At 36.4% G+C, this 13,589-nt stretch overlaps 1 protein-coding gene across 4 annotated transcripts in view; it reads right to left on the bottom strand.

Annotated features, from left to right (window-relative positions):
* Nucleotides 1-13,589, bottom strand: part of DCLK2 (doublecortin like kinase 2) — a 94,129-nt gene that overhangs the window by 66,758 nt on the left and 13,782 nt on the right. For all 4 annotated transcript variants that reach the window (XR_007507802.1, XR_007507803.1, XM_049815178.1 and 1 more), the window contains exon 2: nucleotides 12,194-12,528. Coding sequence is in view for 2 of the 4 variants with exons in the window: in XM_049815178.1 (XP_049671135.1) it covers nucleotides 12,194-12,528 (335 nt within the window). In the remaining 2 variants the exon portion in view is untranslated. The remainder of the gene's footprint in view (nucleotides 1-12,193; nucleotides 12,529-13,589) is intronic.

Genomic DNA, 13,589 nt, shown 5'->3' with positions numbered 1-13,589 from the left:
ACCTATGTCCATCCAAAAGCAAGAGCAAATCCCTTTCAGTAAAGAAAGATTAGTGATTGAACTAGAAGTGTGTTCTTAAGCAGGCATCAGACTTCAGGAACTGCAGGTAATAACAAATCCATTGTCTATACCAACAGCCACTCTGATACTAAAACTCCAGGAAATGTTATTGTTTGTGTATGAAAACAAAGGACAAAACACAGAGCTTTGTGATTCAGATTTAATAATTTGTTCATCATCTTCCTCTTAGACTTCACAAGCTTACAATATCAATTTTACTGTATGCTTTAAGTAAAAATATATAAAGTATTACATATTATAAAAATTACAAGTATATATTAACATAAATATTACAAATATGAACTAATGCATAATTTTTGCACACTAATCTGCTGTACCGGAGCTTGTATGGGTACCTGCAGAAGACAGATTTCCCTGCTTAACCCCTCAGCTCCAGCGAAGTGCAGAGAATACTTTTCTCTTTCGGGCAAAAAAATCAGCCACAATGAGAACTAGCCAGAACACTTAAGTCTACCAGGGACCTTCACTGTGCCATGTTTCCTCTCATGCTCATATAAAGCCAAATGTGGTATATGGATTTTGTTTGCAGAGATGTTTTTTTGAGTCAGATGTCAAGTACACCAGTGTGTTCTCTTTGCTAAGAAAGCCAAAACACTGTCCAATTTCTAGAATTATTTTCAAATAGCCCATCTAAAATTACTTGGCAGTGTAGAGGCTGAGGTTATAAAGAACATTTTTCATCTCTCCCTTTCTTTCTCTGTAATACACAAACATCAAAGTCCTGAGGTTTCATAGATTAGCAATCTTCAGTTTGATACAGGTCCTGGGGATGGATTTGTGACAAGCAGTGTATAGGAGAAGGACACAGTGGACATTCTTGTGAACTATTCTGGACATAAACCATACAAGATTGCCAATGCCAATTGGCAATTGGATATTCTCAGCCATGCTGTCCCTTCCAGTCCTACATCTCAACAGGCTGTTTACTTCTGCTACTCCTAAAGCAATTATATGAAGGATTCTAGCTAACAGTTTTAAATGTACCTTGGCTGGATTACTATGCCCAGTTTTAACATGATTGCAGGAAAGAAGAACTTGTATCTAAATGCATCTGAAAACTGCCCTGGGTTCTAGGAAATCCTAGTAACCAAATATTCAGAATACTTTTTGTTTATAGCACAGTATATGCTAGAAACATAATATATAGATTAGAAACATACAGAAACAGAATATTAGAAATATACTAGTACAGCTAACCCAGAAAAGTTAGTCATACAGCCATAATGTCTCATTTTCAATATGAATAGAACCCCCAACTGCTCCATCAAAAGCCCTTCATCAAAGTCACTCTTCATTTCTGCAGGAAAAGGAGAAACAAAAATCTGAAACTTGGTAATAAAGCAAATATGTGAGAGGGAAAAGTACTAATTTTACAAGCTTTTTGTTACTGTTTGACACGTCGGAAGGGGAGCCTATAAGAAAAGCAAGAACGGGAAAATCAATTGCTTCTCTACTACCCCCACTGAGGTCTGGTAAAAGCAAACTATTACCAAGCACACACATTATAGTCCGATTCTCTTCGCAATAGAAACAATATTTCCTACCGCAAAAAGCATTATATACTTGACTGGGTAAGAATACATCTACCCACCTGATAGCAACTAGATACAACCTCAATCAGTCTGCAGTCTGATCAGACATAAGACCACCTCCAGGTCTATAAGTTACAAGGATCAAAGCTAGCTGGTGTCAGATGTCTGTCTATACAACCACATAGGCATATTCTACGTGTCTGTATTATTGAGTCCCTTGCAAAATATAGGTAGAATAAGGCAAATACTCTTTAACTAGGATTCAACTCCACATTTATCTATGCTTGAATATCTCTTATTCAATTTTATTCAGATTTGAATCAACCAGACCCTTGATTTCTTTAAAAGAAAAACTGAAAGTTTTCCACATGCAAAAAAAATGACACCTTCAGAAAGCACTTACATAGAGGATTCTGGCTGTCTGGTACTCAACCATCTTCATTTCTCTTAACTAATTGGCCTCTTTTCCAATAATTTTATCCAGACTGGAATTCCCTAACTAAACACTAGTTGAGTTGGAGGTTAGAGGTAAGAAGGGCAAAGCCAGAAATGCTGAACCTACTAGCCCAAAAAGATCTAACTTGGTATTTAGTTTAAGAGTTATGTTCTATTTATCTTGCTTTCTTCTGAAATATTTTAGTTTCTTCAAAAAGCCTTCCATGATTGCAGAGATACCGTGTGCCATATATCAATAAATAAAACACCAAATAAATATGAACAATATAAATATTTAAGAATATGCCATAGATTGCATATTTGCACGACAGAAGAAAATGATTGTTGACTATGTAAACAAGAGAAGTGCTACAATAACACTGACTTTCACTGCCTACAGTGAAAACACTGAGTATCCTTCCTTTCTGTGCAAAGCTTACAAACTTCAAGCCACAAACAGGGTCACTGTTCCATTTAAGTGCTGGGAAGCTCTTCGCTTTTAAAAGTTGGCTTGTGTTGCTATTACTTCAAAATTACTTTCCCTTCAGAGTCCTCAGACTTCTGTGTTTAAAGGTTCATTGCAAATTAATCAGCTAGCAATATTTTAAACATTAAAGATGAATATTCCCTTTCTTCTCTCTGACAAACTGTTTAATGTTTCCTGGCATTAATTTATTATGGAAGAGAATGCCATTTTTCTTAATAACTGGTACAAATCTAGAAGAAAAGTTCATATTTTAAGATTTCCATATTTTTGCTTCAGTAGACTTAAGAGACACTCACAATCTGATTACAACTAACCAAAAGCTACTGGAACAGATCCATCAACCTGACAAACTGAAAGACAAATCTTAAAACTAAAAGGTCTGCTTAGAGACTGTGTCATGAACAGGAATGGAGAAAGTTCAGCCTTGAAACCCTTTCATATGTCGTTGGTAAATAGCTTTACACTGTAAGGTGTAACAGGCTTCCTGAAGAAAAGTTTGCATGTTTAAATGTGATAATGCAAGAACTGTTTACTGAAGTAACATAGGGTAATTTAATTAAAGGAAAAAAATTTCCGAGATCTCAAAGTAATGAGGAACCTGTGACACAAATCCTAATCTGGCATATGACAGCTGCAGAATGAATTCAAAAGATTTTTTACCAGACTAATTATCTGTTAATGGCCAGACTCAGCGGGACACAACAAATTCCCAAGGTTTAGTTTCCAAGTCATGTGATTCAATCTTTAGTGTGGCAGATGGCAGACAATGACTACATACCGCTCTTTTATTCCAAGAGCTACACACACCATTTCTGTAACCCAGCACTAAAATTATTGTAATCATACATCAACAAAGATACAATGTTACCACTGGTGACACCACTATTTTTGCAGTGATTGTTTCCCAAACTGTGCAGCATGTCATCTTTATTAAGTGCTGTCAGCTCTTAGTGTGCACAGACAAAAACTGAAAACCCAGTAGGATTTATCCTCTCTATAGATCCACAAAGACTCCAGCAAGTTGGATGTCACTTTCAACAGGACACACATGCTTCCTTTTAGCTAAAATATCAGCAATTTTTTTCAGTTGCCATGCTCTAATTTAAAAGTGCTGACTTCGCATCAGGCTCTGATTTTGTGTTCACTTTTAGAAATACTCTATTATTTTAACATCCCACTTCACCAACGTGTTAGTTCGATGGCAGTGGGTATTACTAATTACATATGTAAATGTTACCTCACTGAAAAAGACTAAATTCACACTGAGTAGACCACAGCCATTACATTCTCAGTAAAGTTACACCACATCCCCAAAGCTAGAATTATGTAACTCTGTGGGGAAGAGAGAGATACAGGTTCTCTATTTTACCTGTGCTTATTTGTTTAAAAGTAACAAAAATTATGATGCTTAAGGTGCTACAGGAAAAGTATTAAGAAAGAAACAGACTAAAGAATACACAGAGGTTCCCCCCCCCCCCAATAAATTCTAAAGACCTTTGTTCCAGAAAGCCAAATTTTCCAGTGCTAGACTGTGGCTATTTCACATGGCATGACCTTTATTTTCTGCACCTGCAACAAAGCTGAAGAGCTTCCTCAGCATTATTGTTCATTTCCAGTTTAAGACACTCTTCTTGAGATGACTCACTAGATGTTCAAGGTTCTGTTTCTTTCTTAATACTTTTCCTGTAGCACCTTAAGCATCATAATTTTGTTACTTTTTGCATTTTCTTTTTTCCTCAAAAAGGTAATTGGACTGGTAATACGATCCTCTGACAACTGTGATAAAAATTGTAAATACTTTCTAGGGTAACTCCTAAACTACACATTATTTGTCTGTGTCCTTTTCACCACTGCATGTAATGAAAGTGCTTTAGAAAGTGTTCCATGACAAGATTTGTAGCTGGAAAAAGATGTCTGTATTTTCATATATAGGGTATTTTTCAGATCCCTGCATCTATGACAGGGCACAGTTAATTTCAGGTTAGTTTCACATAACACTTCCTTCCATAAATAACTGCAAATGGGAATATTTCTATGTCCATGGACAGAGGCCAAAATTATCTCCTCTGCTTGAGTACACTATTTCCTCCTTTTTTTCAGCAATAAATAACCACAGCTTCCAGTTCTGAGCATACCAATTGAAAGTCTGAACAAAAATATCATGTAGCATGGTTGAATTTCCCATTGTACAGACTTCCTCAAGATTAGGGCCACTCTAATTCTTTTATTTTCCTTGGACTTGCAACATTTGTATCCCACACTGACTAAACAGACATCTCTCCACAGTTGTTTTCTGAAACAATTCTAGCCTCTAGTACAAGCCCAACTTCCCCTAAAACATGTTTCATATCAAATATTAGAATACATTTGCTAGCATTGGGATAAAACTTACTCTAACTGTAAATCCTGCTGTATGAACTCTCTGTGGGATGCAGGTGTGTAGGCACACACATTTTAATGTTAACTGGCATTCAGATTTTTGTTATTTTATCTCTAGCTCAACAGCTCTTCCAAAGTTGTAGATAGCCTTTAGTCACCGACAAAACCAAACAAGGTTTCAGAGACCTCAGAAACTTTTAGACCCCATTTATCTGCTCCAGCAAAAATCACCTCTTCATTAATCTTAATTTTACAGTGACTATTTACCACTGAGTTCCACTGGATCTGATTAACTTTAAGCCTATTATTTCTTTTCCTATACACAGGGAAGACACAGAAGTCATTTCCTTTTTCTTTGCTTCTAGTTTTTTTTGTCCACCCCCCAAAAAAACCTCTTGTTGATGATCTTTCTCTAGTCTAAGCAATCCCATTTCCTTCAATTTTTCTTCATAGGACATGTTTTCTTAATTCATTTTACTCTTCTCTGGGTTTTCCTTAATAAAGCTATCTCTTAATGCTATCATTGCATTAAGTGAGCAGAGCAGAATGGCCACCAGACATGTACATCAGAAACAAGATGACTGACTGTAACTTCTGTATGGATGTTGGCTTTCCTCTCCTATGAGCAACCATTGACACCATTAATTAATCTTCAGCTGAGATCCCTTACCACTTCAGACAGAACTACTTGCCTTTTCCTACTTCATTGTTAATAACCAGTGAGTCTAAGATTACTCAACCTGCTTTATCCTAAGCTATTTCTGCAGTTTGTCAAGATTATTCTAATTTTCTGTTGTCCAGGTAGCTTAGCTGTTTAGTGTGTTCTTTATTAAGCATATCCTCCATTCCATCTTCCAGGTCATTTACAGTGACTAGTGTAAACACACATTCATTGACCCCTACTCAATATAAAATACCAGTTTGGCAATGAATCATCAATAATCATTCAGAACCACAGTATTCCAACTGTGTATCCAATAAGTAGTGCATCCTTTCTAGACTGTGCTTCCCTAGCCGATGGATGTGAAAAGACACTGTCAAAAAGCTGACTTCAGACACAAGGAAGTAGCCACTACTGTTTTCTTCCCCTTGTCTCTCTCCCCAGCCAAGTCATTGTTTCATAACTCTTCATTGTTAAAAAAACAACAACAGCACCCCCCAAAACTCCCCAAACCCCACATCATACAGTCTGTTGAAGCATTTTGTGTCCTAAGCTGAACCCAAACCAGTAGGCTCCCTGAACAGACAGGTGTTATGTCAGAGCCCTTCTAGCCTATAACACAAAGATGGCTGTACCAAATAATGTGGAACTTTTCAACTTCCAGGTAACAGAGATGTTCTACTGCTGCATATTTACTCATAAAAGGGGAAGATGATCCAGCCAAACATCAGCAAGTGATTCACAGTATTGCCTCCTCAATTTTTTTCCCCATAAGTTTCAGAGTAAAGTTTATTTACCTCAACCTTAGGGACACTCATGTTATCCAATGAACATCAGCTGTAAGAAGATTAGACTCTTCCAGGACTCCTCTATACTCTTTTTTAGGGTTTCCCTGTGTCTTAGAAAGTAACCTTTAGCTCTCTCACATTGGTTTTGTCTCATGTCCATCCAGTTTCCAGAGAAACATGGCTCTTGACAACATCTGGTATGAGCTTTTCTTTTCCTCCTCTGTACTGTAAGTGTGTATCTTTTCTGATTTAACTTCCCAGGCCACTTAATTCCTATTCTTAGAAGGTCTCTCTCTTGGAAGTTCTATTCTCTCTCTTTTTAAGGACAATTTAAATACTACTTCTGGTTGCATCTCCATCAATATGTTTTACTGTTTCTCACACAATCTTACTTTGTGGACTCATGTCAGCTAAAAAAAACCAAAACCCCCAAACAAAAATCCCAATATATATACCTCTTTCAAGTTGATATTCTGCAACTCTTATGTTGCGGCACTATCCACTGTGGCACCAAGAGGTCTCGGAGGTAATGGTCCTGTTCCCATTCTCTCATATGATGTTGCACACACTCTGCTGATATTTAAGTCTTATAAACCAATATAAAGACTGCAGTCATTTCTCCCCCCTCCCCTTCCCCGAGTAGACATAACTCTCATTTGTGTAATTTGCTACTTATTAAGCAGATTAACGTGTTTTTTTCTTGTGGACATCAACGACTAATTTTGAAAATCCTTTCTATCCAACATATCTGTTCTTTTAGTAATTATATTGTCAATCATATCTATAGTGTCAAATCACCAAGTTTGTTTGGCAAATTTTAAATTACTTTCTAAAAGTTGACTCTACCTCTTCTAACCCTCAGCCTTTAAGATGAATGCTGGGACTACTGTGACTGTTCAAAGTCTTGAAGCTAGGTGAGGAAAGACTCCTTGCTTACAAATGCCAAACTTCTGTGGGATCTGCATTGCAGAGAATTACTCCCTTTGCAGCTGCCACTGACATTCCTCTATAACAATACATAAACCTTTTTAAGACTTGGTGAAGAATGAAAGGGCTTAAGGATTTTTTCCCCTCATGCTTGCAGGTTAATGCAACATTTCAGCTTAAAGTCCTGTTTTAAATTTCAGCAGAACTAGAACTGCAAAAAAGTTGGAGCTTTCTATGTTCTTGCAAAATTGCCTGTAGCAGAAATTCAAATCTGTGCTATTTCCAATACATTTATGAAAGTGCCTATACTAGGTTAGAGCCTGAGACATAAGATAAAGATTTCTTTTGGCTTCAGTAGCTTTCAACTACACATAACGCCTGCTAACATGGAAGCAACTTTCTATTACAGTTGTTTCTTGGCCTGCAATGAGATATCAAACAGTGATATAACAGTATAATTAAATGACACTTTAAAAAAAAAAAAAAAGTACTCCTAACTCTTAGGGCCTAGTTCCTTAAAAAAAAAAAAAAAAGTGTACTGCTGATGAATAAGATACAGTTGAAAACCAAGTAGCCTTTCCACTGTCATTAGGTAGAAGAGATTTGAACTAAAGGTTAATATTTGCTAAAACTACTCAGTTAACTGCAATAAAATTATTTAAAAAAACCCTCATTCAAGTATGACTTTGCATACAAAACTGGAAAACTGAGAAGGTCAAAGTCCCCATGTTCCAAAACTTGTCTCAGTACTAAATAGTCAGCTCTCACTGAGGTACTATATTAATGAAGATTTTCAGATCTGAATGACAGAAGCCTACGTGCCAAAAGAACTGAAAAAAGAATATGGAGAATATCAGTTGTATAATAAACGAGAGGTCTCCTGCTCATCCCTTGTTCGGTTTCTGCCCTCTATGGTAAGTATATTACCAGCTCCAGTTGGTCTCCTTAGTATTTCCACTACAAACCAAATACAAAATTCAGTATACAAAAGCTATCATGTCTACTAAGAATCTTTAAATCTGTCACTGGAAAATAAAAAATTACTGAGAGGAGAGCATGATGAGTCTGTAATATCTGTTTTCTTCAGTTATCCATTCACTTTTAATGAGCACCTTATGAAAAACTTCATTAACAGAAACTTAGGGAGCTTTTGGTTTCAGAGATAGCCACCAACATACCTGTGGCCCATCAAAAAAGACCTTTAAAATAAGGCTTTTTTGTGGTACATTGTCACTATTTTGGGAATGAAGTATAGAAAAGGTGCTTCGTCCACCTTTTCAATCCCGTTATGGATATTAATCCATGAAACTGCAACGCAATGCAAGCTTAAGAGTTCTGTATGGCTTTTTGTGAGTTTCTCACAGGAAATACCCCCCACAACCCCTCTATACATTATATTCTTTTAAACAATTAGTGCAGGTAATTTACAGTTAACTTGCTGCCTTACACTTCGCAATGACTGCAGCTTGAAGCTTGTTCAGCAAGACAGAAACCCTCCATTCTCTTCCGAGATAACAAAGGGTTAACTTCCCAACTGGAGAAGTTTCAGTCTGACTGTCCTTGCCTCACAGTAGGATAGTGACAGATTCCAGGAAAAATGCAGCCAAGTAAGGAAAACACTTTGGTCAAGCAACTATATTAGGCAAACCTCAATGTAAGAAGCACAAAGACTGGAATAGCAGAAGCCTGCACTGCAGAGTTAAAGCCTAGTTACTTTTACAGGAATATTTTCTCTCACATAGAAACCATCACAGAAGTCTTGGGGAGGTAAAAAAAATTTGGTTGCTCAACAACTTAAAAGTGAAAAAGGCAGCCCTGCATCAATGTAGTTAAGAAATTCTGTACTTGGGGGTACAAAGCACTAATATGCTGTTACAGCACCCATATTGAAACTGAAGATAAAAGGAAACCTAGTAAATGTTAGAAAATCTGTTAAAAGCTAGATAATTGTCTGTCTTCATACACAATAATCAAGGAAAACTCCGACATGGATGTTATTCTCTGTGTTACCATTATCATCTCAAGATGTTGCTACAGTCAAGATTAATGAATTCAGAAGAGTAAAAAACTATTTTGAAGACATCCTTTCTGTGGTACTGCTCAAAATTAAGAAGATTTCTTCATAGATCACTGGTTTGATGATCATTTCTTACTACATGTGTTAAATAGTTCTATTGGAAAACAAAATCACCCCATAAATTAACAGAACAACGCATTCCTTAACAAAAGGATACAAATTATATACATGCATGTTTTAAACACCTGAATTTCAGCATCAATTCCATATTAAACAGAAAATAGAACCTAAACCTATTCACTCACAAAAACCACAAAAAACCTTGTATTTCCTCAGAGATAAAATTATGAAGGAACAGGAAAAAGAAAAAAAACCAAAACCCTGAGAAACACAAGAGCTACATTTATAGGAACATAGCCATTTACAAAATGCCTTTTTTTTTAATGGTTGCCTTTCAAGCTGTGCCAACACTACAATGAACATAAAAGATCTGCCTCCCTAGCAGATTTAGAAGAATAAGCAATTACTACATTAGAGAAAATGGGCTCAGAAATTTCCACCAATTGGTAATTGGCAGCAAAGCAACTCTTTATTTGCCAAACCCCACAAAGCCCTGGGGCACCAACCTCTACGTATACCAGCAATGAACAAACAAAGAAAAAAAAAATCCCATACTGCCTCAACACTGGGGTCAGCCCTTCACTTTGGGGAAAGAGAAACAAACAAACAAAAACCCCAGAACTCTCTATCTTCCTAGATAAGCAGGAGGCAGCTTTTATTATCAGAGTGCTTAAAGCCACAGGTCTTCTATCTGAGGCACCATACCCCATGCCCACTTAAATCACAATTACATTATGATTGTGCAAGCAAAGGCTCTGTGCAAAGTCTATGGAAAAGCAAATGGCCTTCCTTCCAAATAGAAGGGAGGTCTCCACATTTATGCACTATTACTGCTAAAACAGGTTACACAGAGAGGCTATTGTTGTAAGGAGCAGCTATTTGCAGGCTGTTAGCAGTGAGAACTAGGGATTTCTCAATCCTGCTTGAGAACACCTACATCTACATCTGCAGTCCAAGTTTGATTATTGCCTTTACCACAAAAGAGCAGGAGGAGGTACTGCAGCAATTAGAAATCTTATACTTATCTTGGAGCAGTACCAACGACTGGTCATCCTCACGGTGGACTGAAGACAGCCATCATCCAAAATGGGTGACAATAACATGCAAGCAATATATGTGAGATTTAATGCTAATTAATTTTATTGATCCCTGATGGACTACTGCATCTTCCACATCAATGCAGGCCTGTGAGTTTCTACTGTATTAACGATGCAGTAGAAGAGGTGAATCTGAACCAAGAATCCTAGTTTTTGCAGTTTCCTTTCTATCTACTTGCTTGAGAAGATTAAAATCATCTTATCTGAGACAGTAACAGAAGACTGCATGGGCAGAAGAGACTAATTACTGTATAATAAGTATCCTCAAAGCTATTTTATTATGAATTTAAACACAACTAAATCACATTTCAGATGTTCCTAGAAAGGATTCTTTCTTAACAAATCGTGTTAACAAATCTCATTAAAAATCAAACCTATTAGAAGAACTGAAGAGGACATTATAGTGCCACCAAATACCGAAAAATCAAGAGTCTCAGTGATGCATTTGCCTCACGATATTTAATACCAAAGAACAGAACAAGTTCTTTTCGAGTACTTAATTATAAAAAGTGTATCCACAGCATGCACAACATAACCAGAGACAGACCTCATATCGAGACAAACTAAGTGTACTTGTTCTGCAATACATTGCTAGCAACTTTCAACACAAAAAGGTGCTTTTTAAGTAGTCTATAGGATTACAACCATTATATAAAGCTTGACAGTAAAAATTCCCACATCTGTTTGAACACAGTTGAAACTTTTACAAGTAGTTCATGCAAATATATAGGTATGCAGGTGTGCAAAAACACCTGTTGAATGAGCAAGGACCATAATATTTAGTCAACAATACAATAGTTCAGGTACCTGATACTAAACATGATCTACTTTGCAACCTGAGTTGCTCTGTATTACTAAAGTCACAATGCTGTCAAAGCTCCACATCAGTGTCAAATAAAAGTATCAAGTATCAAAGTACTGTTCCCATAAAGGGCTGAGTCATTAACCTGACTGATCAACAGCAAATGTATTCCTGACACTTAAACCTGGTGCAGCAAAACATTTTGTGGGCCACTCCTTTGTATTTCTGAGTGAGAATAAAAGACCTACCACATCGTTAATCCTGGCAGCATGTTTTTGCAGTGGTAAAACTAAAAGCAAAAGCAAGTTGCAAAGATATGACCACCCCCCCTAATTATTAATTTCAGATAAAATTCTTGACCTTAGATCATGTCAGTTACTACCTCCAGAAAAACTTTTCAGTTCTTTTGCTACTTAGCAATCTGTGGAACTGAAATGGAAGGAGGCAGCAACATTTTTCTTATACCACTCAGCACTATGCAGCAGTCTGAAAACATGACTCTGCTTCTGAAAACACATATGTATTTTAACAAGTTTGCTTTCAAATGTTTCAAATAAACTGTATTACTTAATCAAAAGGTACCTTTTTTAGCAATGCAATAGAGTTAGTATACAAAAACCATATTTTAAGATTTTTTTAAATTTTTTTTTGTACTTAGAATGTAAAGTGGTCAACTTCTTTTGCATTATATACAATTTTAATTTTTTGTAGATATTAATAAAAAATTTAAAAGGCTGCCATTTATTAAACTGTCCTTATTCAGAAGCAGGTTAAAGCATATACAGTAACAAGAATTCAAATTATGAAAACAAAGAAGATTAGATTAACTTATCATTATTAGATGTTGACAGCAATTTATTCTCCTACCTGCTTTCCATCCAGTGTACAAAGTCTCTTGACTACACCCGAATCTAACTTAATGGCTTCTGTGATGTCAGTCAAGACCTGTTCGAAGGAGTGAGCAGTCTTCTTATTCAGCAGAATTCTCACAGCTTTCCGCGGTTTTACTCCACTCCTAATAACAGTCACTAATTTGGGTTTAATGAAATCTTTACTCTCCTTCACTTCACTCTTTGTGGATGTCAAAGATGTCAAGGATCGAGTGGACCCAGTCCTTATGTTCACACACCAGTTTGGATTGACATTCTTGGTGTAATCAACTTTGCGATATGGTTCATTGGATGCACATACATAACTTTCACCTGAAAAGAAGATGACATTTTCATAATTTAAGGGGGTTTGCAGCTTTTTTTGTCAATTTTTTAAAAAATGACAAGTTTTTCAAAGGAGTGATTTGCCTGTATTTCAACCACATGCCGTTTGAATTGGAGGACTATAAATTATCAGAGTTTTCTACCCAAACAATATTCTCATAGAGTGGTTTCAACAGGTTTCAAAAGACCTCTGGTTAGTTAAAAAGAAAAAAAAACAAAAAACACCCAAGACACTAAAGGGTAATGAGGGAGTTGAAGATATTTCCCATTTCTTTTGGATCATAGGTTCTGACTGCAGTCATTTTGCAAGAGTTAAAATTATTTGAGCTCATAATACATGACATTAAGAGCATTCTCCTACAGCAAACATCCAGGTCCTTCCCTATATATTCCTCAAGTATATTCTTCAAGATGTGTACACGTATACCTATGTTTAATAATGAATTATTTATAAAGGAGGAAGTTTTAACAGAATAAAATTCAAGCATCTCAAGATCCTTGCCCTGAAGGACACATTAATTTAACAGGAGTTACTGCCTTTCTACCAAGGATACACTGTTGAAATGTATTCACTTCAACATCTTTTAGACCAACAAGCACCTGTTGAGGCCACAAGTGAGATTTTGAGACTGCAGGAATATGAAAAGACATTGACACTTCCCCATTTTAATTTCTTTCCTAATTCAAAGCCTGCACTGCTGATATCTCCTGAAGTCATGAAAGGGAGATCAGAGGACAAAAAGTGTTATCACAGGCTAGTAATACATACCTTTGCATAAAATTATTTAAAGTGGCGCTAGCCATGATGCAGACCTAAGGAATTTGTTACTTTTCTCCATTCCCTGACATAATGCAAGGCTGGAGACTAACTGGCTTTTTTTTTTTTTTTTTTTTAGAAGAGGAGAGTTTTCTCTTCAAACTGCTGTTTGTTGTTCACCACAACTCTAAATGTCTGACAGCAATATTCAAGATGCAGATCATGACAAAGGACATCTTTAACTCTGGGTTATTTCTGTAACCCACATCCTTGGGGTCTCACAAGATGACAT

This window comes from Accipiter gentilis, chromosome 12 (genome assembly GCF_929443795.1).
Source record: "Accipiter gentilis chromosome 12, bAccGen1.1, whole genome shotgun sequence".
NCBI classification, from domain to species: domain Eukaryota; kingdom Metazoa; phylum Chordata; class Aves; order Accipitriformes; family Accipitridae; genus Astur; species Astur gentilis.
This window is presented reverse-complemented; position numbering and strand designations above follow the sequence as displayed.